At 43.7% G+C, this 25,159-nt stretch overlaps 1 protein-coding gene across 1 annotated transcript in view; it reads right to left on the bottom strand.

Moving 5' to 3' along the window:
- The window catches only part of thsd7ba (thrombospondin, type I, domain containing 7Ba), a 743,639-nt gene that overhangs the window by 16,525 nt on the left and 701,955 nt on the right, over positions 1 to 25,159 (bottom strand). The window contains exons 24-25 of the mRNA XM_055638650.1: positions 14,918 to 15,013; positions 11,458 to 11,540 (exon numbers count right to left, since the gene is read on the bottom strand). Of these exons, the coding sequence (XP_055494625.1) occupies positions 11,458 to 11,540; positions 14,918 to 15,013 (179 nt within the window). The remainder of the gene's footprint in view (positions 1 to 11,457; positions 11,541 to 14,917; positions 15,014 to 25,159) is intronic.

The raw sequence follows: 25,159 nt of genomic DNA, 5'->3' as shown, positions 1-25,159 counted from the left end.
TCCTCCCCATCCTGGATTAGTCCAATCAGGTTTGTGTCATCCACAAACATGAGAAGCTTGACAGAGGAGTCTGTGGATGTGCAGTCATTGGCGTAGAGAGAGAAAAGGAGAGGAGAGAGTATGCATCCTTGTGGTGCTCCTATGTTGAGGGTCTGCGGGTCTGAGGTGCTTTCCCAGCCTCATATGCTGCTTCCTGTCTGTCAGGAAGTTTATGGTCAACTGACAGAGGGGTTCAGGCACAGTCAACTTTTTTTTCTTTTTTTTTAAATCAAAAAATATATTCAATTATTAAAAAATAATATTTATACTACAATAAAACAAGCCAGAGCCCACCACCATAATACAATACAAACACATATCCATAATAAACTACTATACAACTATGAAACAATCCTTATTGAGGATACGTTCTACACCCTGCGGAGCCCAGCGGTCCCGGAACTCCCTCTGGGCGCCCGTAGACAGGACGTATTCCCTTTCTAATCCCACCCGGGCACGGACGTATCCCCGGAAAAGGGGCAGGCAGCCGGCTCGGGTAGAGCCCTCCACCGCCTGGCGCCTTGACTCGCAGATGGCCAGCTTGGCCAGGCCCAGGAGCAACCCAACCAGGACATCTTCAGCCCTACACTCTCCGCTACGCACAGAGTGTCCAAAGATGAGGATGGTGGGTGAAAAATGCAGCCTGAAGGCAAGGAGTAGCCCCTTTAGGTATTCAAACAGTGGCTGCAGCCTCACACACGCCATGTACACGTGGTACGCAGACTCTTCCAGCCTGCAAAAGTGGCAGGCGGCTGGCGAATCTGTGAACCGCGAGAGAAACAGGTTGCAGGGAACACCTTGGTGCAATATTCTCCACCCCAGGACCCCAATGTAGAGGGGGAGAATCTCTGCGTAGAGGGACCCCCACCTGTGGGGGGGGGGCCTTGCGACTGGAAGACAACACCGACCGCCAATTGGTGTCTGGACGGTGGACCAGGGCGAGGAAGTGCATGGTGTGGAGGAGGAGCCTGTACAGGACATGCCTCCCTGCGTCTCAAAGCGAGATGAAGGGTGTCGAGGAAAGGCGGCTCAAATTGTGTGGAACAGGCTCCCGGGATAGATTACGGTGCCTGGGTCCGATGAATACTTCTGGCTGAGCGGGGGCTTGCTCAACCACAAGTACTCCGCACGTTTGAGCCCCCCCTACACCCGGACTGGCTGCTCTCACGCCCGGGCCCTCACCCTCCGCCAGTGGAGGGGGGGGCCCAGTTGATGGCAACCAGGTTCCAGACTCTCAACAAGTCCCTGTAGAAGCCAGGCATCCCCATCAGGACCGCACGGCTGACGCCCACCATCGGGATCCGCGTACCTCCTTGAAGGCAGCGGCTCCGTTGGAAAACGTGCGTCGCCAGCACGTGCCACCTGGGAGGATGCCCTGAGTACAGGCATCTCTGCAAGGTCCTGAGGCGGAGAGCCGCCAACTTGGTGCGAATGAACACCAGCGACTGACCAGGCACAGTCAACTTGGAGAGTTTGGAGTGTAGTAGCTCTGGCACAATGGTGTTGAATGCAGAGCTAAAATCAACAAACAAAATCCTTGCATAGGTCCCCTGGTGGTCTAGGTGCAGGAGGATGAAGTGCAGGCTTAGGTAGACTGCATCATCCACTGATCTAATGGCCCAGTATGCAAACTGCAGAGGGTCCATACTGTTCATTATATTGTTCAGCTGGACCAGCACCAGTCTTTCAAGGGTCCTCATGACAACAGTGCGACAGGCCTGTAGTCATTAAGACCAGTAACCCTTGTCTTTTTGGGTACAGGGACAACAGTGGTCTTTGAAGCAGGCAGAGACAGTACTAGTTTGCAGGAACTGGTTGAAAATGACTGTGTCGACCGGTGCCAGTTGTTTGGCACAGTGCTTGTGGATAGAGGGGGAAACATTGTCCGGTCCTGGAGAAAAGAAATATTTGTTACCAAAATACCATGTCTAGCAATATAGATCATAGAGGTTGATAGCCACAATGGGAGACCTTAGAATGATCTAAACTTCTCAGGAAAGTCTTTACAACCACTTTTTCATATCAAATGAAGAGTTTAATGCACAGTTTATTTAAAAAGGAATAATAAAATGTGAACCGATAGATGAAAAAGGCTGGTTTTCTTAACTGTTAAGAAGCATATTCTAATGATTAATGATTAATACTTTGTCAGGTGGCATAAGCAGGCGTCCAAGCTCACATTTAAACCAATCCAGTTATTATTGGGTACATATCTATTGGGTAGCAGTTATGCAAGGATTTTCAGCAGGTTGCCACACCAGATATGTGCATTGTGGTCAGTAATTTCTTCCCATGGCAGCATTGCAGTCTAACTTTTACTTCATGCCACCAAATAACAGAATATATGCGTATATAATAATACATATACATATACATATATATATATATACACATTCGTCTGTACACAGATATATGTTCCAAAAGATGAATGTGCAGAAAAATGCAACAGCATAATATGTTTATAAATACATCCCTCGTAACAGAGTTATACATCAGGGTGAGTGCAGAGTGTCTTTTAGCCAAGATAGGGAAATCAAAATTCAGAATCAAAGGTGAGAGGGTCAAGATTTAATAGGAGCCATTTTGCACTCAGAGAGTGATGGTTGTATAGAACAAGGTGCCAGAGGAGGTAGTTGAGGCAGGTATTATAACAGCATTTAAAGGACACGGACAGGTGCATGGATTGGAAAAGTTTAGACGGATATGGGCAAATAGGATGAGCTAAGATGGGGCATCTTGGTTGACATGTAGCAACTTTAGCTGCCTGGCCTGCTTCTTTGCTGACTAAAAAAAGTACTTTTTTATAACAATTGAGATTTTTAAGGCTGAAAGAAAAGAAGGGAATGCTGAAAATACTTGGAATAGTGTTTATATTTTGGATTTCCTGATTCAGCAGTTTTTGCTTTATGAAAATCTAAAATGATTGTTTTTTGCTCACGGTGGATAGAATTCTATTATTCTATTCGTTGTTTTGTGAAAACTGATAAGTTGATGGTCTGGTATATCTCTGGAATTATACTATATATATGATATATTAACAGGATGAAAATGGCATGAAAATTAGTAATCAAATCTATTTTTAGCTTAAGACATCTGACTTTTAACGAGATGTGAAAAACATAGAAACAGAAAATAGGTGCAGGAGGAGGCCATTCGGCCCTTCGAGCCAGCACCACCATTCATTGTGATCATGGCTGATTGTCCCCTATCAATAACCGTGCCTGCCTTCTCCCCATATCCCTTGACTCCACTATCCCCGAGAGTAACTAACTCTCTCTTAAATCCATCCAGTGACTTGGCCTCCACTGCCCTCTGTGCCAGGGAATTCCATAAATTCACAACTCTCTGGGTGAAAAAGTTTTTTCTCACCTCAGTCTTAAATGACCTCCCCTTATTCTATGACTATGACCCCTGGTTCTGGACGCGCCCAACATTGGGAACATTTTTCCTGCATCTAGCTTGTCCTTCTATAATTTTATATGTTTCTAGAAGATCCCCCTCATCCCTCTAAACTCCAGTGAATACAAGCCTAGTCTTTTCATTCTTTCTTCATATGACAGTCCCGCCATCCCAGGGATCAATCTCGTGAACCGACGCTGTACTGCTTCAATCACAAGGATGTCCTTCCTCAAATTAGGAGACCAAAATTGTACACAATACTCCAGATGTGGTCTTACCGGAGCCCTATACAACTGCAGAAAAACCTCTTTACACCTATACTGAAAGCCTCTTGTTATGAAGGCCAACATTCCATTAGCTTTCTTCACTGCCTGCTGTACCTGCATGCCAACTTTCAGTGACCGGTGTACAAGGACGCCCAGGTCTCGCTGCACCTCGCTGCACCTCCCCCTTAACTAACCTAACCACTGAACTTGCTAGTCTTGCTCCTATTTCCCTCTTCCAAATCATTAATATATATGGTAAACAGTTGCGGCCACAACACCGAGCCTTGCGGCACTCTACTCGCCACTGCCTGCCATTCTGAAAAGGACCCGTTCACCCCTACTCTTTGCTTCCTGTCTGCCAACCAATTTTCTATCCGTCAACACCCTACCCCCAATATCATGTGCTCTAATTTTAGTCACCAGTCTGCCATGCGGGACCTTATCAAAGGCTTTCTGAAAGTCTAGATACAGTACATCCACTGGCACCCCTTCATCCATTTTACTTGTCACATCCTCAAAATATTCCAGAAGATTAGTCAAGCATGATTTACCTTTCATAAATCCATGTTGACTTGGACTAATCCTTTTACTGCTTATCCAAATGCCCCATTATTACCTCTTTAATAATTGACTCCAGCATCTTTCCCACCACTGAAGTCAGGCTAACTGGTCTGTAATTCCCCGTTTTCTCTCTCGCTCCTTTCTTGAAAAGTGGGATAACATTAGCTATACTCCAATCCACAGGAACTGATCCTGAATCTATTGAACATTAGAAAATGATCACCAATGCGTCCACTATTTCTAGAGACAACTCCCTGAGGACCCTGGGATGCAGACCATCAGGTCCAGGGGATTTATCATCCTTCAGTCCCATTAGCCTACCCAATACTATTTTTCGCCTAATGAACATGTCTTTCAGTTCCTCTACCCCCTTAGATCCTCTGTCCTCCAGTACATCTGGGAGATTGTTTATGTCTCCCTTAGTGAAGACTGATTCGAAGTACCTATTCAACTCTTCTGCCATTTCCTTGTTGCCTATAATAATTTCACCCGTGTCTGCCTTCAAGGGACCCACATTTGCTACTCTTTTTCCCGAAACATATCTAAAGAAGCTTTTACTGTCCTTCTTTATATTCCTGGCCAGCTTCCCTTCGTACTTCATCTATTCAGCCCGTATTGCCCGTTTTGTTTCCTTCTGTCGTCCTATGAAAGTTTCCCAATCCTCTGGCTGCCGGCTACTCTTTGCTGTGTTATACATCTTTTCTTTCAGTTTTATTCTATCCCTAACTTCTTTTGTCAGCCACGGTTGCCTCCTACTCCCCCTAGAATCTTTCTTCCTTTTTGGAATGAAATGATCTTGCGTCTTCCAGATTATGCCCAGAAATTCCTGCCATTGCTGTTCCACCGTCATTCCTGCTAGGATCCCTTTCCAGTCTTCCTTGGCCAGCTCCCCTCTCATGCCTTCATAGTCCCCTTTGTTCAACTGCATCACTGACACTTCCGATTTAACCTTCTCCTTATCAAATTGCAGATAAAAACTAATCATACTATGATCACTACCTCCGAGCGGTTCCTTTACCTCGAGTTTTCTTATCATATTTGGTTCATTGGACAACACTAAATCCAGAATTGCCTTTTTTCTGGTTGGCTCCATTACAAGCTGCTCTAAGAATCCATCTCGGAGGCATTCAACAAACTCTCTTTCTTGGGGTCCTGAACCAACCTGATTTTCCCAGTCTACCTGCATATTGAAATCCCCCATCACCACAGTGGCATTGCCTTTTTTTACATGCCTGTTTTAACTCCTGCTGCAACGTACACCTTACATCCGGGCTACTATTTGGGGGTCTGTGGATAACACCAATTAGTGTCTTCTTGCCTTTACAATTCCTCAACTCAATGTCACCTATTCCTTTTTTCCTGAAATGATGTCTGTCCCACTGAGTTACTCCAGCTTTTTGTGTCTATCTTCAGTCCAAAAACAAAGTCTTCCCAGCCCCACAGTTTAGCTTTGCTGTTGAGGCTCATTGCTAGTTCCAGCAGCCGAATGCAGGCATAAAGTTCAAGAACGTGCTGACCCACACGATTCTATTAGAGAGCAAGTGAGTGAGGCCATGCCAGGTCTTGTGGACTCTGAAGAACGGAGAAGAACTCGTGATGAATGGCAAGATGAAAAGTGATCAAGTAGGATGGTTGCAGCACATTAGACATTTACATTCTGCAAAGATAGAAATATCTGCTTGGAAAATATTGATGTGCAATTCTTTCCAGCAAATTATTTCCTTTCAGCTTCTATGTTTTGCACTGTTAAAATTGTAAAATAGTCTGACAGCTTCAGACATTTAGGTACAGAAGCATTCAAATACTGGCAAAATAGACAGCAAGCTTTTATTTTGGAGTTTAAGATCATAGATTTTGCTGACTGCTGTCTGTTTTGACAAGCCCTACTTGGACGGCACGTGAAGAAAGGTTGGGTGTGGTTGTGCTAAATGTTGCACTGCTGTGCTGCCCTCCCATTGCATCATGCTCAACAAAGACACTTTACATAATTTCATTCTATTCAACCTTGTAATCATAAACACATGATAATGAAAATACTGAATATAGTGTGGCAATAATAAAAAAATAAGTTTTCACAAATTGTGCAACCACACATTCACTATATTATCACCAGGGGGCAGCAAAAGTCTGTTTATAGATACCATTTTAAAAAAAATTATATGTCATGTTTATTTATTGGCCATTGTTGTTTTGGTAATCTTTGCCATAAGCCTTTTTATATTGGCCTTCATGGTTTAAAAATATGTTCCACATTAAAACTGAAACAACCAAACAATGTCGTACAAATTGTTGCTTCAATAATATAAATTATATAAAGTATTTGAAATATTTTTCAACTATTTACATAATTATGTTTCTTTTACTCCAGCTTGGTAATGTTCTTTTGCTCAGCTATCCCTGTATTGACAAAGACATTTGTTAAATTCTTCTGCAAGATTGCAGAACCTGCAATGGCTCACAAAACAAACATTTCAATATGTTTTTGCTCCCCAAACCTCCTTCCCCAGATTTAGGGTATTTAGTTTAGTTTAGTTTAGTTTATTGTCACGTGTATCATGGTACATTGAAAAGATTTGTTGCTGCGTGCTATTCTGTCAGCAAAGACTATACATGATTACAACCAAGCCACCCACAGTGCACAGATACAGGATAAAGGCAATAATGTTTAGTGAAAGATAAAGTCCAGAAACATCCAATTAAAGATAGTCCGAGTGTCTCCAATGAGATATATAGTAAGTTAGGACTGCTCTCTAGTTGTTGATATGATAGTTCAGTGGTCTGATAACAGCTGAGAAGAAAGTGTCCCTGAATCTGGAGGCATGTGTTTTCACACTTCTGTACCTCGTGCATGATGGGAGAGTGGGAGGGGAGGAGTGTCTGGGGTGAGACGTCCTTGATTATACTGATGGCGATGATAGTGGATGTCAAGGCCATTGGATGATAGTTGTAAGGCATGGGATCTTGCTTTTCCTCAGCAACAGGATGATGGTGAATTCTTGAAGCAGGTGGGTACCTCCAAACAGAGTATGGAGAGATTAAGGGTAGACAAAAATGCTGGCGAAACTCAGTGCGTGAGGCAGCATCTATGGAACGAAGGAAATAGGCGACATTTCAGGTCGAGACCCTTCTTCAGAATTAAGGAAATAGGCGACTTTTCGGGTCGAGACCCTTCTTCAGACAGAGAGATTAAAGATGTCTGTGAACACTCCCGCTAGTTGGTCTGTGCAGTTCCTAAGGATGCAGCCAGGGACCCCATCCAGGCCAGATGCTTTCCATGGGTTCGCCCTTAGGAAGGCCGATCTAACTTCTGCAGCAATGACACTGGGAAGAAGCACACGTATGTTTGGTGGGACAGATGACATTGTTCTATTGGCCTTTTGCTCCAAGTGAGCATAGATTGCATGGTTCATCAGGTGATTCTTCAGTAAGTGTCTACTTTGGTGTCCCGCTACTTTGATGTTATATGTAAGGAAAATCTGTAATTCTATCCCATTTCTTCTTTTTCTATAATATTAATAAACATAATCCTCATAAATAAAAATTAAACCCTAAATGAATAAAGCATTATATTTTTTCCAATGTTCTATGCCCCCTCCCCAAAACCGCATGTCCCGGTGGTAACTAGTGAAATTTCATGTCGGTATATTTATTTAATGGGGATCTATCTGAAATGAAAATACTTTTAAACGGTAGGTATTAATAATTAAAATATTTATTACGCTTAAAAAAATGTATCTATTCTTGATAAAATTATAAATCGTAATTTTTATTCAAAAAATTCTTGTCCCGATGATTGGAGTCATTTACCGTCACGCACCTTTGTTGAGCCGTCCCGCATGGCTATAAATAGAATAGACGCGAACATCCAACCTCAAAAGACCGCAGAATTCAAAAGTCCCCTGCCTTGTGAATTTCTCCTGCTTCGCGGGACGCGAAGCGTGTGAAAACTCTTTTTATCTGCTGCATAGCGGGTACGTACCTTTATTCGGCGTCATCTGCAAACGGTGCTCAACTCTTTTTTTTTTAAATCGTTCTTTTTTGATTTGTTCGGGAGAACAAATCATGCCATGTGCCATTCGGGAAACGACATGGCCAGGCATGGCCTTACGGTGAGGCCATCCTGGACAAAAGGCTTGGGCCACCATTCCCGTCCACAACGTAACCCCGATCTCCATCCAGCTCCAGCCGAACACAAAGCCGTTGCATCTTCCTGTGATCCGATGACCCTCTCCACGCCCGGCCCTCGTCAGCCCTTATTCCTCCCTACCCCCCACCGGGGAACAAGGGCCGAAGAAGGCCGTGAGTGAAGAGGGTCATCGGGTCACAGGAAGATGCGACAACTGCAATGGGGCTTTGTGTACAGCTGGAAATGGAGCTAGAGCTGGAGATGGAGCTAGAGCTGTTGGATCTAGTGACTGGGGGTAAGTAACCCTAGCCCCAACCCCAACCCCAGCCCCATCCCCCAACGGGGAGCAAGGGCTGAAGAGGGCCGGGCGCGGAGAGGGACATCAGGTCACGGGAAGATGCAACGGCTTTGTGTCTGGCTGGAGATGGAGCTGGAGATAGAAATGGAGCTGGAGATCGATAGTCGGTAGCCCCAGCCCCAATCCCAGCCCTAACCCCAGCCCTAACCCCAGCCCCAGCCCCAACCCTAGCCCTAGCTCCAACCTCAGCCCTAACCCCAGCCATAACCCCAGCCCCAGCTCCAACCCCAGCCCTAACCCCAACCCCAACCCCAGCCCCAGCCCCAGCCCCAGACGCAGCCCCAGCCGCAGCTCCAACCCCAGCTCCAAACCTAGCCCTAACCCTAGCACTAACCCTAAACCGACCCAAACCCCAACCCCAGCCCCAGCACCTGCTCCAACCCCAGCCTCAACCCTAGCCCCAACCCTAGCCCCAACCCTAACCCTAGCCCCAGCTCCAACCCCAGCCCCAACCCCAACCGTAGCCCTAGCCACAGCCCCAGCCCAAATCCAGCCTCAGCCCGAAGATTTGCCCCAGCTCCAACCCCAGCCCTAGCCCAAACCCTACCCCTAAGGATATTTTTAGTCATCTCCACCACGTGAAGCTCCCAAACTTGATCATCTCCACCATGCTGAGTCATATCCGTCACATGAGTATTTTATGCTCATTGTTACGTGTTTCCCCCCCCCTGGTGAATGCTATGTACTTACCTTTCTCTGTTTCTCTCCCGAGTACAGGCCTCGTGGCTGTGAGTCTGGAATCAAGGGGTTAAAGGCTCCTGTACCCGATTGGCCAAGCTGCGTCAGGTGACGGGTGACTCATCTGAAGCTTAAATACCAGAGTTTCCCAGGATTCTCTCTATTCTTCGTAGACCCTGACTTGTGAGCAGCCTGCTGGTGTGAGCTGAGGAAGGCCTGGCCACATGGCATAGAACTATGTGTACTTTCACCATTACTTGTTAACAAATATTGAATTGGGACGGATAAGGGCTGACCTTAGTGTTTTCGTGCACTTTGTTTCAGGGTTATATCTCTTAAGGCAGGTTTTAGAGTCTCTGGTTCGACGGTCCATTACGTGGCTGGCTGGAGCACTGTTTAATTGTTTGTTAGTCCATCCATATCCCTGACTGGGTTGTTTAAATCAGGTTTGGGTTTTGTGTTCCATTGAATAATTAAAAGATTTTTGAACTTGAACCTGGTTTTTGAATTATGTTACGCGGCTCTGAAGTACCTGCATTCGGGAGTCGTAACAATCATAATGTGTAAAATAATAAAATAATTACCATAATTATCAATTATAATTGAAAAATTAACAGTGCTTCAGCCTATTCATCTGAAGTTAATATTGTTTTAGAGGAAGTTGGTGAAAAGTAATGTGAAGGTTACCATCCTTGCTGAAAATCACCACTTTTTCGGCAGTAAACTGTTACGACGGTTTAAAATCAATGCGTTAGACTGAAAAAGTTTTATTTTGATAGTTTATTTGAGGAAGATACTCTATAATTTGAAAGACTGCGACAAAAAATTGATTTTATATTCTTAAATCAGTTATATTTTGCAGTGTTGTTCATCATAAAAATATGATGGATATGACTGAATGCAATGGGCAACCTGGAAAAAGACTGGAAAAAAATAAATTAAATTCTCTAAAATATTGCACCAAACATATTTTTCACATATTTGAGATGTTCATCTATGTGAAACAACATTCAAAGTTGCAAAAAATTAAGTTTTATTTTCGGTTTTCCAGAAACTTGAAAGTAGACACTCACTGAAGAATCACCCAGGGATATACTATCACCGGTTATGTTGCTTGACTTCACTTTGCAACCAGTTACAGTATTCAAGTCTGTCTCTTGGCATTCTTGATGGCTTTGCGAAGATCAGAACAAGCTTTCTTGTATCTATTGGTCCTCATTTGTAAAAAGACCATCAACTGCTTATCTGTAAAGTACATTCCCATTCCTTTATCCTGGTCAGCAATTTGACCTTGGTGTAAAACATCATTGTTGACCCCAAGTATTATGAAAACTGCTGAAATATCAGATTTTTTTAGCTTTGCACAACAGTTAACTGATGAAATAATGTATGGTGAAAAAGAGGAAACAATAACTGTGCTATACAGCACTTAAACCCTTAAAGTTCTTGTGCGAATGATTACTGTTTTCACACTCTTTATGTTGTGGGTTCAAGCCCTGCTTCCAAACCTTGAAAAAAGGATGACATTTAGGTGGACATTAAACATTCTAAAATAAAAATTTGAATCATGGCTTGTTGTGATTCAAAGTCACGCCTTTAGATTAATAAATAATTCAGGTCTTAAATGCCAGTATAGTAATTTAACTACAATATTACTCCGATGAGTTTAGCATAACTTTTAGCACTCACGTCCAGCCCCACCACATTGCAACTTAACAACTTGCAACTGGTTCAATGCAAGCACTTGGTGACTGAATTATAAACCACAATGACAGGATCATTTGCTGATATAGTCGTTCAGTTCTATTCTGTTACAGCAAAGGGTCTGGGAAAAGTCTTATTACCATTTTGTAGCAGATCGATAGTGAAATCTGTTGATTTTTTAATGGAAAATAATTAAGTGTTTCAGCAATTTGTTTTCCAACTAGAACATAAAAATCAGAGAGCAGTCAGATTTTTTACAGTTCCAATCAATAACTATTAAATGGAAAATATTTACAGAGAACAGGAAATTTTCTCCCAATTCTTACCTGTGTACAGAAGGAGTATGGTTTAATGCAGGATGGATTGCAGTGTCTGGTGGCAGTTGGCTGGTTCAGAGGAGAACAACCTCCTGAATTTAACACAGACATTATACATTTATAAGGCTCAATAATACTGTAGATGGGAAAATATTAAAAATGTATGCTTTTTTATATTGCAATGTTTATTAACACTAATAAAATCATGCTCAAATTGAATAATATGAAAAACTATCCAAGTTACAGGTTATAAAAGTATGAATTATGAATGAGGTCAGCGTTTGTTTTACAAGTACTATTACATTTTCAATATAAGGATGTTTGGATTAATGTTCCATGCTAGACATTCTATCAATTTAAAATGTATGGGGGAAGGAGCCAAGGGCATTGATTCAGATTCAGATTTCAGATCAGATTCAGATTGACCGGTTGCATTGTGGCTTGGTTCGGCAACTTGAGCGCCCAGGAGAAGAAAAGACTACAAAAAGTAGTAAACACCGCCCAGTCCATCATCGGCTCTGACCTCCCTACCATCGAGGGGATCTATTGCAGTCGCTGCCTCAAAAAAGCTGGCAGCATCATCAAGGACCCACACCATCCTGGCCACACACTCATCTCCCTGCTACCTTCAGGTAGAAGGTACATGAGCCTGAAGACTGCAAGGTCCAGGTTCAGGAATAGCCACTTCCCTACAGCCATCAGGCTATTAAACTCAACTGAAACAAAACTCAGAACATTAATAGACCATTATCTATTTATTTGCAATTTATCTGTTTATTTATTCATGTGTGTATATATTAATATAATGGTATATGGACACACTGATCTGTTCTGTATTCATGCCTACTATATTCTGTTGTGCTGAAGCAAAGCAATAATTTCATTGTCCTATCTGGGACACATGACAATAAACTCTCTTGAATCTTGATTCACATTTATTGGCACATGCACCAATTAAGGTACAGTGATATTCGAGTTACCATGCCACCGTACACTTAAAAGAACACACAATTAAAAAGAACGATAGAACTTCACATAAACATCCACCATTGTGATTACTGTGATGGAAGGCAATAAAGTTCAGTCAGTCTTCCTCCTTTTGTTCACCCGTGTTTGAGGCCTTGACCAGCTGCAGTCGCCTCTACAGACGGCCCGATGTACAAACCTTCTCGTCGGGATGATCAAAGCTCCGACGTCGGGACGGATGGAACACACTTGGAGTGCTCGAATCGGCCACTTTCTTACCGGAGACTGTGGCTTCTCGATGTTATAGGCCCCAGGCCTTCCGCAGTCTTTTGAGGTCGGAAGTTCGCTTCTATTCTATTTATAGCCATGCGGGACGGCTCAACAATGGTGAGTGACAGTAAATTACTCCAATTGACGGGACAATAATTTTATGAAATTGAACATTGTCAACAGTGTGCCAAGTACTAACTCACGCTGCTATATCAAGAGTGCTAAAAATGAAGGATACAAGTTGTAGACATATGTCATTGCAAAATCAAGCTTTTGATGTTTGCCCATATTGAAAAATATATTTTTAGCTATTTTCGGTTTTAGAAAATTGGATTGGGAAATCCAAATGGCTTCTCAGCCAACATGGAAAAGAACATTAACATTACTGTTGAAAAGTGAACGCGTGCTTGTGACAACATCCTGTAAGTTCCCTGAATGTGTCAGGTCAGGTGGACAGCGTGTGAAGAAGGCTTTTGCCATGCATGCCTTCATTGAGAAGGATATTAAATAATAATGTGTCCCTGTTCTGTTAGTTTGGTCACTTATATTTGTACCACACCTTTAATATTGCAGAGTTGAAACCACAGAATAATTTCTGAAGAATGGACAGAATGAGAGCATATCTAGGGTGGGATGCATCACTGAAAGACACTGATTAGGAGGTCAAAAAAAATGATATATGCTTGAGCAGAGACCAGTATTAGAGGTGTTTGCAAGTTTTCATCCTGTATGACAGTCAAGTTGTTGCACAGTTGAAGGTAATGGTGAAGGTATTAAGGAATACAATACAATACAATACAATACAATACAATACGGTTTATTTGTCACATTACACATAAAGTGCAAGTGAAATGAATATGTCAGCAGCAGTACAATTATAAAGAACACACACAAAAACACAATAAAAATTTAACATAAACATCCACCGCAGCATTCATCACTGTGGTGGAAGGCACACAATTTGGCCAGTCCTCCTCCATTTTCCTTCGTGGTCGGGACCTCAACCCTCCGCAGCCGTTGCTGCGGGCGTCCAGATGGTAAAAGGACAAGGTACAAGTCCAGAGTCGTCTCTCCCCACCGGAGACCGCGGCTTTAAGTTGGTGTAGGCCGCAGGCCGGCGGTCGAAGATTTAAAGTTTAAAGTTCCCGCCGCGCTGCAGCCAGAAGCACCGCAGATCGCAGGGCTGGCGGTCGAAGCTCCCCTCCACGGGTGATGGTAAGTCACCACCGCGCCTGCGGTAGAAGTTGGCCGCGGGCCGGCAGTGATGGCTTCTTCTTCCCCCAGGTCCCCCACGAGGGATCCCGGGCTGTAGACGCCGCACCAGCTGGAGCTGTGCAGACCGCGGCTTCAGGCTGCCGGCTGCCCCGGGCCAACAAAATGGAGTGCTACTCTCCGGCGAGCCCAAGCGAGGGCTCGCCCGCTCCATGCCGAGAGTCCACGCTGCGCCCGCCGCTGAAGCCCCGGGCGCGTCTCCGGGAAAGGCCGTGCCGATCCTTGCTGTTAGGCCACGGGGGAGGCGACCTGGAAAAAGTCGCCTCTCCATGGGGGAGGTGGCTGAAGCGGTTTCCCCACACCCCCCCCCCCCCCCCACCACCCACACAAAACACACAAAGAAACATTAAAAATGTACTTTAAAACATACTAAAAAAGTTGAAAAAACTAACGCGCTGCTGACAGGGCTGCCGCCATTGCAGCGCCCCCACCGATACAGGAGGTAGCAGGTTCAGAGACAGTCAATGACATGCAGGTTTATGTAACCAATCATTGTTCATGATTCCGTTTGCAGAATGAAGGAGAGACGTAGGTTTGACATTTAATATTATTCCATAACTGGAGAATTATACAGAAATCATTTATCTCAAAGTGAATTTCTGGGAGGATAGGGCTTGTGGGATATTGGTTTGGATTTTTCATCTCCTTTCTAGATAATCCAACTTCACAAGATATTCCCAGGAGGTATCCACACCAAGTACTAACCAAACCTGAGTTTCTGCTTAGTTTCTTAGATCACTCAGCATCAGGCATTTCATGACAGGTAACAACTTAAATGCCAAAATCAGGAGGAAAAAAACACACTGCATAGAAGTTACAGCCCAGTTCAGAACATTCCTAAGTGACAATTTATTTGAGGAATGCAGTGAATAGAATGTGAAAAGGTCAACTATTCTTTAAAATCAAACACGAATGTAACTGTAAATGTCTACAGAATGGAGAGTCAAATACATTTCTTTACCTGTCACATTTACACCATCTGAGCGGACACACCACACATTGCGCTCATTACCATTCCAAGGACTTGACCTCCACTCATACTCATGGCAAGTTCCTTCTGGAAATTAAAGATACAAATTGCTGTTTTCATAAAGTGTATTAAATGAACATTCAAATTATCATTTTTTACTTTGGTCAACAAAATACAGATACGTTTATCATCCATATCAATTAATTGGATGAGAACTTACAAGGCATGATTAGTACGTTTGCAGATTACACTTAAGTGGGTGGTATTGTAGATAGCGAAGATGGTTGTCAAATAATGCAGCAGGATCAGTTAGGCAGGTGGGCCCAGGAATGGTTAATGGAGTTCAATACAGAGAAGTGTGAGGTGTTGCAATTTGGGAAGTCAGACCAGGGCAGGACCTACACTGTGAATATCAGGGGTTTGGGGAGTGGTGTAGAGCAGAGGGATCTAAGAGTACAGGTTCATAGTTCCTTCAAAGTGACGTCACAAGTAGATAGAGTGAACAAGAAGGCATTTGGCACAACACGTGTTCCACGACTCAGGGACCCCGACTGTCCTTTCAAAGATTCACTTGCGCCTCCTCCAACCTCATCTACTGTATCCGTTGTTCAAGGTGTGGACTATTTAACATCAAAAAACCAAACATAGACTGGGCAATCATTTTGTTGAACACCTTCACTCAGTCTGCCTGGACCTACCTGCTCTTCCGGTTGCTTTAATTTCACCTGTTTCCTTGATCATTGTTACTTCTGCATCTCTTTCATTCATTTGTTCTATATTTATCTATGTCTCCAAAGATGCTGTCTGACCCACTGAGTTACTCCAGGTTTTTGTGTCTATTACCAGCATGTTACCCTATGTACAGTCCAATCTCTGACTCACTACATGTATCAGAGGATGTGTATAAATCAGGAGGAAATATATCACTATCTAGTATAGATAAATGTACTAGAGTTGTAAACCCCTTGAACTGAGGAATGTACCAGACCAATGCTTACTGTCATTGAAGGTACACAAAAATGCTGGAGAAACTCAGCGGCTGCTGCACCTGGAGTCTCTCCAGCATTTTTGTGTACCTTTGATTTTCCGGCATCTGCAGTTCCTTCTTAAACGCTTACTGTCATTGAACCTAAAAAGGTAATTTCAAATTTTTATTTGACATTGTGCCCTATTTCCCTATCTTCAATTACTCTTACTGATTTCTACATAAGCACCTTAGAAAGCTTCCCATCTGAATGCATCACAACTTATTATAGCAAATGCTCTGCCCAAGACTAGAAGAAATTGCAGAGAGTTGTGAATTCAGCTCAGTTCTAACACTAGCTCTGTCTACACTTTACACTGCCAGGGGGAAGCAGCCAACTGGGGCAACTCACACCCATCAATCTCTCTTCCATTGTGGCGTAGAGGGTACAAAAGCTTGAAAGCATGTACCACAAGATATCATATACTAAGGATGAATTGATGACCTCCCAATCTAACTCACTGTGGCCCTTGCACTTTCTCTGTAGCTGTAACATATATTCTGCATTCTGTTTCTCACTTTCTGGCAAAAAGAAAAGTATTTAACTGTACCTCAGTTGGCGTGACAATACCAACACTAAGATAAAGAAAATAAAGAAAATAATATTTTGGCCATCCATTGGTGAGCACAAAAAATAAATGTTGTAAAGTTTACAGTTAGAATGAAATAAAAAATGAAAATTAATGTGGCAGTATGCAAGATTAAGGAATGAAAGAAACTAAATTATCGAACAAGAAAAAGGTTAGCTATCACACCAAAATGTATTTTGACTTCATGTATCATTTATCCTATCATGGATTTTAATCAACCAATTTATTTCCTGCTGAAAATGCTCAGCATTAATCCTTCCTAAACCCCAATGGGTATTTAACAAGCTCCAGGATACTCACACACTGTCATATCTCAATTTTACTTCGGAGTCACATGAGTGACTACGTGAAGAACCCGTCCAGCACGCATGCGCGACATGAGCGTTCACGCAGTGCAACAGCGACAAATGGGAGTACGGATGCTCCCGTTACAAGCTTGAAGGAATGAACCGTTAGGTAAGTACTTACCCACAGGTTCACAACTTTGCTCCTCTTTGCGCACCAGGGGAAACTGGAGCAAAGCAGCACAGAGGGAAACCGCCCCCGTTCGACTCCAGGGAAGGAGCGTTGCGTCAGTGGAGGGGGCGAGAGGCGGCTACTGGACCGCACACGCTGCAGTCCACAGTCAGGGTACTGAGCCGATGCCCAGCTGGCTAAGAGTTGTCTGACCAACATCAGCGGACTGGAGGGAAATTCAAAAACCAGCCGGCATTCCCTGCATACTCCGACAAGGAGACTAACCGCCCGAGAACGACAGAAACGCCGCCCGAGAACGGTAGGCAGCCTCTTGACCCAAGACCACTGCTGAGCCTGGGTTGCAGAATTGGAAAGACCACTGCTGGGCCAGCATTATCGACACGATGACAGCATCCCATCGCATATCCACAAGGGAACTATACTTGGCGAACATCAAGAAGTGGGAAGATACAGTTCAAATACAGGAACTACATATTCAACTACAACAAAATCTGTACTGGAGTTCCTGGCAGGTCTTCACCACAATGAAGGACGCAGCTACAGCACCATTAATACAGCCAGAAGTGCTCTGTGAGCCTACTTAACTCAGGCACCAGGACAACAGGCCATAGGATACCACCCGCTGGTGATCAAACTCAGGAGAGGCATATTCAACTCTAATCCCCCAGACCTAGGTACACCCAAATCTGGGATGTCAGTGTGGTCCTGACGTACCTTAGGGGATGGTCACCAGCCAGGTCCCTCACCCTGGAACAGCCTACCCTGAAGACGGTCATGCTGATGGCACTTGTCTCAGCACAAATAGTCCAGTTCCTCCATCTACTACTGGACAATATGGTTATAACACCAGACCGTGTCACATTTACCATTCAGGGGCTGGTCAAACAAAGCAGACCAGGAACATCAGGTCCAGTCATGGAATTCCGGGTATACCCACCTGAACCACGGTTATGTGTCATGGCCCACTTATTGAATTACATCGACACAATAAGAAATCCCTGAGGGAGAGAAAAAGCCTTATGGGTCAGCCACAAGAAACCTCATGGTCGGGTGATGAGCCAAACTATCTCAAGTGGCTCAAGCAGGTACTGGGAGCTGCTGGAGTAAATACTAACGTGTATAAATCTTACTCCACCAGGGCAGCATCCACATCGGTGGCTAAAAGGATAGACGTGCCTATGGACCACATCCTGGCTACAGTGGGGTGGTCTAGGGAGTATATGTTCCAAACTTTTTATAATAAGTCACTGGCAGAACCTGTATCGTTGGCAGAAAAAGTATTAGAATCTGCAAATATATAATTTAAGCCCGGGGGTGCATTTTGGTCGTGTTATTGTTAATAACACCATTATTGTTTTACAAACAGATTCATGGTTGATTACGATAACATACTTCCTCCCTCGAATGACTTCGGCAGCGAGTGAAGTATGAACTGTTATACAGTTTGAAATCACAGAGCTTTAAAATCTTCACATAGTCACTCACGTAAAATAGTAAGATTAAACGAGAACTTACCAGTTAGAAGTTTGATCTGTATTGTATGAGGAGTTACGATGAGGGATTACGTGCCCTCCGCTCCAACCCTCAATTATAGAGATTAATTGGTATTTAAGTTCTCCTTTTCGTTACTATGTTTATTTCAATTATTGTGCCTTCTGTGATTCCACACCGTTGCTTTGAGGTATGTCGCACATGCGTGCTGGACGAGTTCTTCACGTAATCCCTCATCATAACTCCTCATAAAATACAGATCAAACTTCGAACTGGTAAGTTCTCGTTTAATCTTACTATTCTTTAACATAAGGAAGTCAGATATTAAACACGCTAGTTCCAGCTCTCTGTTATATCATTGCCATTCACATTCCTTAGATTCCAATCACCAGAGCTTATTCACCAAATTCCCCAGACAATTTGCCATTTTTTTGGTCTTCATTCATATCTCTAAACTAAACTAAACTTCAACTATCCACCCCAAAAAACCATAATGATATTCATCTGGATATAGAACATTAATTTTAAAATGCAAATTATATGGCATGTGCTGAATTTTAAAATATTTATGAATATAGGAAAGAATTACAGTTAACAAAAAATGGGGATGTCATCATTGACATTGTTTTCCTTAGCAATCATCTTTATTAGTAAATGTAATTATGTTTTGTCTAGGTCAGGAAGAGCTGATGAGCTTGAATTTAATTTTGTAGAGGTGAAGGGCAAAGTCTTACAAATTGAACTAGATTAAAGTAACTTTCAATTAACATGTATCTTTCACAGGGATCTGTATCTGAAGGAATATTGAAAGTTGCCCATTGAGGTTTTTTTTAAAGAGAACAGTAATACTCATTGGCAGCAAAAGAGTCCAGTTTTTATTCATCTCTTTATAATAATAATAATAATAATAATAATAATAATAATAATAATAATAATAATAATAATAATAATAATAATAATAAATTTTATTTGTATAGCGCTTTTCAAGGACTCATAGTCGCTTTACATGGTGATTCAAGAACAAAACAAAATAGAGCAGTAAGACAGAGATGCAAAGGGGAGGGGGATATGGGACTAAGGGTATGCAGAGGTGAAGAGATGGGTCTTGAGGCGGGACTGGAAGATGGTGAGGGACTCAGAAGTTCGGATCAATTGTGGGAGGGAGTTCCAGAGCCTGGGAGCTGCCCTGGAGAAGGTTCTTCCACCAAAAGTGCAGAGGTTGGATTTCAGAATGGAGAGGACACCGGCTAAAATGGATCTGAGGGACAGTGAGGGTTGGTAGGGGGAGAGGAGGTCAGTGAGATAAGGGGGGGGGGGGGGGTGGTGGGGGGGGGGGGCAAGTGGTTGAGGGCTTTGTAGGTGAGGACCAGGATTTTGTAGATGATCCGGTGGGAAATGGGAAGCCAGTGAAGTTCTTTGAGGACTGGGGTGATGTGGTGCCAGGATTTGGTGTGGGTAATGAGTCGGGCGGCTGCATTCTGGACCAGTTGGAGTCGGTTGATGTTGCTGGAATTAATGCCAAAGAGAAGAGAGTTGCAGTAGTCCAGTCGGGAGGAGATGAAGGCATGGATGAGTCTTTATAACATAAATACAGCAGATATGGCCCTGGAACTGAACCCAGACCACATGTCATGGTAAATGAATCGTACAGGCACTCAGGCATTTATGAAATATTGAATAAACTGAGTAGGCTGATTCAAATGCAGCTTCTTTCCCTTCCTTTATTTTCTTCTCCTATCTTATTTCCCATCTTATTCACTTCCTGCTTTAAGCCGGAAAGAGTGCAGAGATGATTTATGAGGATGTTGGCAGGACTTGAGGGCCTGAGCTATAAAGAGAGGATGGGCAGGCTAGGACAGTTTTCCTTGCAGAGCAGGAGGACGATGGGAATATAGAGCTGTATAAGATCACGAGGGGAATAGATAGGGTAAATGCACCTAGCCTTTTACCCAAAGTGGGACGAGAAAGATTTAAAAGGAACGTGAGGGGCAACCTTTTAACACAGGTGGGTATATGAAATAAGCTGTCAGAGGTGGAAGTTGAGGCAGGTATTATAACATTTAAAAGACTCTCTGACAGGTACATGAATAGGAAATGTTGAGCAAGATATGGGCCAAACATGGGCAGTTGGGACTAGTGTGGTTGGGGCATCTTGTTCGGCATAGGCTAGTTGGGCTGAGGATCCCTTTCTGTGCTGTGCTGCTGTGCTATGACTTGCCATTCTCATCAACACCTTTTTTTTTACATTCCTCTTGCTTTTGGTATACACAAGGAAATTGCTCTAAAAATAGCCCTGAAATACTATGCACCCTTTTGACAAAGGGAACGATGCATCCAAGTATCAGCCCACTCCAGGTGAATACTATCTGATCATTTATCTTGAAGTTGTTCATATAAATTCGAAGAAATCTCCTCCAACAATCATCACAAATTCAAACTTTGAACCCAGGTTACTCCGTCTATACTAAAAGTATTCCTGGTTATGATGGATGACCCGTGAAGAAATTATGAACAGATTGGGCCTATAGTCCCTGGGATTTTGAAGAATTTAGTTTAGTTTATTATTGTCATGTTTACCAAGTTAGAGTGAAAAGCTTTTGTGAGCTATCTAGCTAAAGAAAATATTATACACAAATACAACCAAACCATCCACATTGCACAGATAAAGGATAAAGGTACAACATTTAGTGCAAGATATAAGAGCAAGAGGTTATCACGTTAAAATATTTAAGATTCTGAAATGGCTCTTCAAGGTAGAAGCAGAGAGGTTGGTTCACTGGTCTGGAGTTTATAGAATGTGGGGACACAGTTTCAGGCCGTTGGATCTACCATTTAGGTCAAGACCAATTTCTGCACTAAGTGGGGAAAGAAACCAAGATTTTCCATAGTTCCTTATGACATGGAATGAATCACCATGGCTCTTCAACCTATGTCAGCTCACAGAACGATACTATTCCCCAACTGACTTTTTCCCTATTATCCATTACCATACCATCCCATCAATCCTACCAGATACTACTACAGGTGCACAACCTTTTATCCGAAAGCCTTGGGACCAGACACTTTTCGTAATTCGGAATTTTTCGGCTTTCGGAACGGAAGATTTTTAGCGTAGATTTTAACGGCTGGCTCAGTGGTAGAGTGCTTGGCTCATATCCGCAAGGTCGCAAATTTGCGCCTCGATCCCGGCAGTTACTCGATCGCGAGTTTGAGTCTTCAATGTAGTTTTTTCTCGCAGAATAGGAGAGAATAGGGAGGGTTAGGCTGGGATCATTCTCTGCGAGATGATCTTAATGCGGGAGACAAGTCCCAGCCTAAGTTAGCCTGATCCCAGCCTAACCCTCCCTATTCTCTCCTATTCTGCAAGAAAAAAACTACATTGAAGACTCAAACTCGCGATCGAGTAACTGGGGATCGAGGCGCAAATTCGCGACCTTGCGGATATGAGCCAAGCACTCTACCACTGAGCCAGCTTCCGGTGGGCGGCGCGGCTCTGGCCAGCAGCGGCCTCTGCATCTCCCCGCGTTTTATTATTCCTGTCTGGTTTTTAATAGCAGGGGGCGATCAAACAGCACAATACCCCGCTCCCCCTCCAATTCCAGAGGAATCCGCTCCCCGATGGGCCGCTACGGCGACAAGTGGCGGTTCGCCCACAGCCCGAGCTGCGCCACCCCAAGAACAAGGCGTACCTTGCACACCATCAGCTTCTGCCCCCACGGGGAGCGTGGTCCTCTGTAGTTGGAGCGGGGCTGGGCGACTGGAGTTGCAGGGTGAAGAGCTCTGGAGCGGGGCCTAACATCACGCCCCGCTGGGAATGGCCGCGGGACTCTGCGGCGCACACCGTGTCTAACACCATGACCCGGTGTGCGCAGCTCGGGCCACCCGCGTGGCGAATTGCCACTTGTCGCCAGCCGGGGGTAGCGGACCCATCGGGGGGGGCGGCTTCTGGGAGAGTCCTTTATTTGGCCTCCATCACAGTTATGTTGGATGCAGTTTATGTTGTGTCTTGGGTCTAGTGGAACGGGGCTGGAAACGGCATTTCGTGCTGGACTGGGGTCCAAATCAATGGGACCTCCGTGCTTGCAGAGGGCTGACTGGGGGTTTTGGAAGTGATTGCCCACGTTTCTCCTGACATCTCCGGTGGGACAGGGCACTGACCTGCTGTCATCGCCGATGGGCGTGAAGACAGTGCAAAACCCCCGCGCCGGTGCATTGGGCGGGGAGCTGGAGAGGTGAGGGAAGGGGTCACACACATGGCCGGGAAGCAGAGGGGTGTAGGTGGGGTGAAACTGAAGGGAGCGACAATCTGCTGCTGCCTGCCCGCTGCCTGCCCACTGTGTATCGTGAGTCTACCGTGGGAACCTTTTAACTCAGCGGGCAGACAGCAGCATATTGTCAATTATTAACCCTCCCGCACAATATACCCTCACCTTCTCTTTTATAAATGGGGATTTAGTTCCCCTTTCTTTGAGGACTGACCGGAGGTTCCGCTGTCACCTCTGCGGGCCGCCCTCGGTGAACGTCTTCAAGGACCTTTCTTTAAGGACCGAAGAAATGTCCGCTAATCGGAGCTTTTCGTTATTTGGAATTTCGGATAAAAGGTTGTGCACCTGTACTTCAAGTCAAGTCAAGTTTATTCGTTCCATACACATACGAGATGTGCAGTGAAATGAAAAGTGGCAATGCTCGCGGTCTTTGTGCAAAAAACAAACAAACAAACAAACTACAAACAGAATAGAACAGAATCACATATTATTTTACATATTAAGTATTGTGGGTGGAAGGTAAAAGGGAAAAAAAAACAGCAATTAAAAAAAAAACACAGTAGAATGATACAGTAAAGTTAGTCCCTGGTGAGTTAGGAGTTTACAGTCCTAATGACCTCTGGGAAGAAACTCCTTCTCAACCTCTCCATTCTTGCAGCATAGCAACGGAAGCATTTGCCTGACCGTAGCTGCTGGAACAGTCCGTTGCTGAGGTGGAAGGGGTCTCCCATGATCTTATTGGCTCTGGAGTTGCACCTCTTAATGTATAGTTCCTGCAGAGGGGCGAGTGAAATTCCCATAGTGCGTTTGGCCGAACGCAGCACTTTCTGCAGAGCCTTCTTCTCCTGGGCAGAGCAATTCCCAAACCATTATTGTAGTTATTGTAGTTTTGTTTTCATCAGAAACAGTTTGACTCATTTGCAACTTAGAAGATCTGGAGGGAGTTTGATGGGGTGAATACCAAGAGGATGTTTCCTGGTGTGAGAGATTGTAGAACTGAAAAGCTCTTTTTTAAAACAGAGGTTTCCCACTTAAGACTCTCAATTTTTTTTTTGTCTCAGGGGCTCACAAAACTATTTTCCCCAAAGTGCAGTGGAATCAAACCTTTTGCATATCTTGAAGGCACAACTAGATGAACCTTTTACAGCATGGGATTGAAATGGCCAGGAGCGGCGGGGAGAGGTGGGAGGGGGGTGGACAGTAATTTTGAGTTGAGGACACTTGAGGACCTGACCTATTGAGAAGCAGACAAGGCTTCAAAGTCTGAGTGGTTGCTCCTGATTCACATTTTGAAGTTTAAAATTTTTATATTTATAATGCGTCTTTAAGGAGAATAATTATACGTCATTGTGCGTCTTTAAGGAGATAATTAGAACGATATATTATATATATAATTTATTTATTATATATTCATGTAATTATTCTGCTTAAAGACGTACAATGACTGCAAACCGCTTTAACTACTTTATGTCTTTTAGATTACAGCTTCAGTTCTGTGCATTCTGAAACAGGTAAGGAGCTGCAGGCCTTTCCGAAGATGGGCACGAAGTGCTTGACAGAACAGGTGTACTCCCACTGCAAGGACTTAAATTTCTCACCATTATCTCAAATACTCTAATAATAATAATAATAATAATAATAAAACATTTTATTGTCATTGCACATATGTGCAACGAGATTTGGTATGCAGCTTCCATCCGATGTCATAACTTAAACAACTAATAAAATTTAGATTTAGATACCCCGAGAAACATGATTTATAAAAAGAACAGTAAAACAGTAAAACAGTCCAAACAGTCTAAAGTGCAAATGTGTCTGTGCCGGGTCGATGCGCGATGTGACCATCCGAGGGAGACAGTTCATGGGGGTGGGGGGGCAATCAGCAGGGCCGGTTCAGAGCAGCTATAGCTCTGGGGATGAAGCTGTTCCCCAGAGCAGAGCAGCTATAGTTCTGGGGATGAAACTCTATATCCATTTTGAACTGTTTCACTGCCAGAGACACCCAGGAGTTGGCGAATATGTCGCATTTCTTCAAAGAGGGTACACAAAGCTTTCTTTAAGAAATACAACAGCTCAGCTAGGCGTCAAATGAATATTTTTTATTCATGCTTCCTTATACATAAGCTGTAAGAATGAAACAGTTGGAGTTTAGCTGTTTCTTAAGTTACTATTGAACATAACCGGCAACATTTATGGAAGGTACAGTGGTACAACAGGTAGTATTGCTACCTCACAGCTCCAGAAACTAGGATTCAAGCCAAACCTTGGGTGTTGTCTGTGTGAAGTTTGCATGTTCTCTCTGTGACCGAGTGGTTTTCACCCAAGTGTTCTGCTTTCCTCTTATTTCTCAAAGACTTGCTGGCTGGTAGGTTAATTAATATGGTAA

Source organism: Leucoraja erinacea, chromosome 7, assembly GCF_028641065.1.
Source record: "Leucoraja erinacea ecotype New England chromosome 7, Leri_hhj_1, whole genome shotgun sequence".
NCBI lineage: Eukaryota > Metazoa > Chordata > Chondrichthyes > Rajiformes > Rajidae > Leucoraja > Leucoraja erinaceus.
The sequence above is the reverse complement of the archived record's forward strand: the minus strand, read 5'-3'. Positions and strand labels throughout refer to the sequence as shown.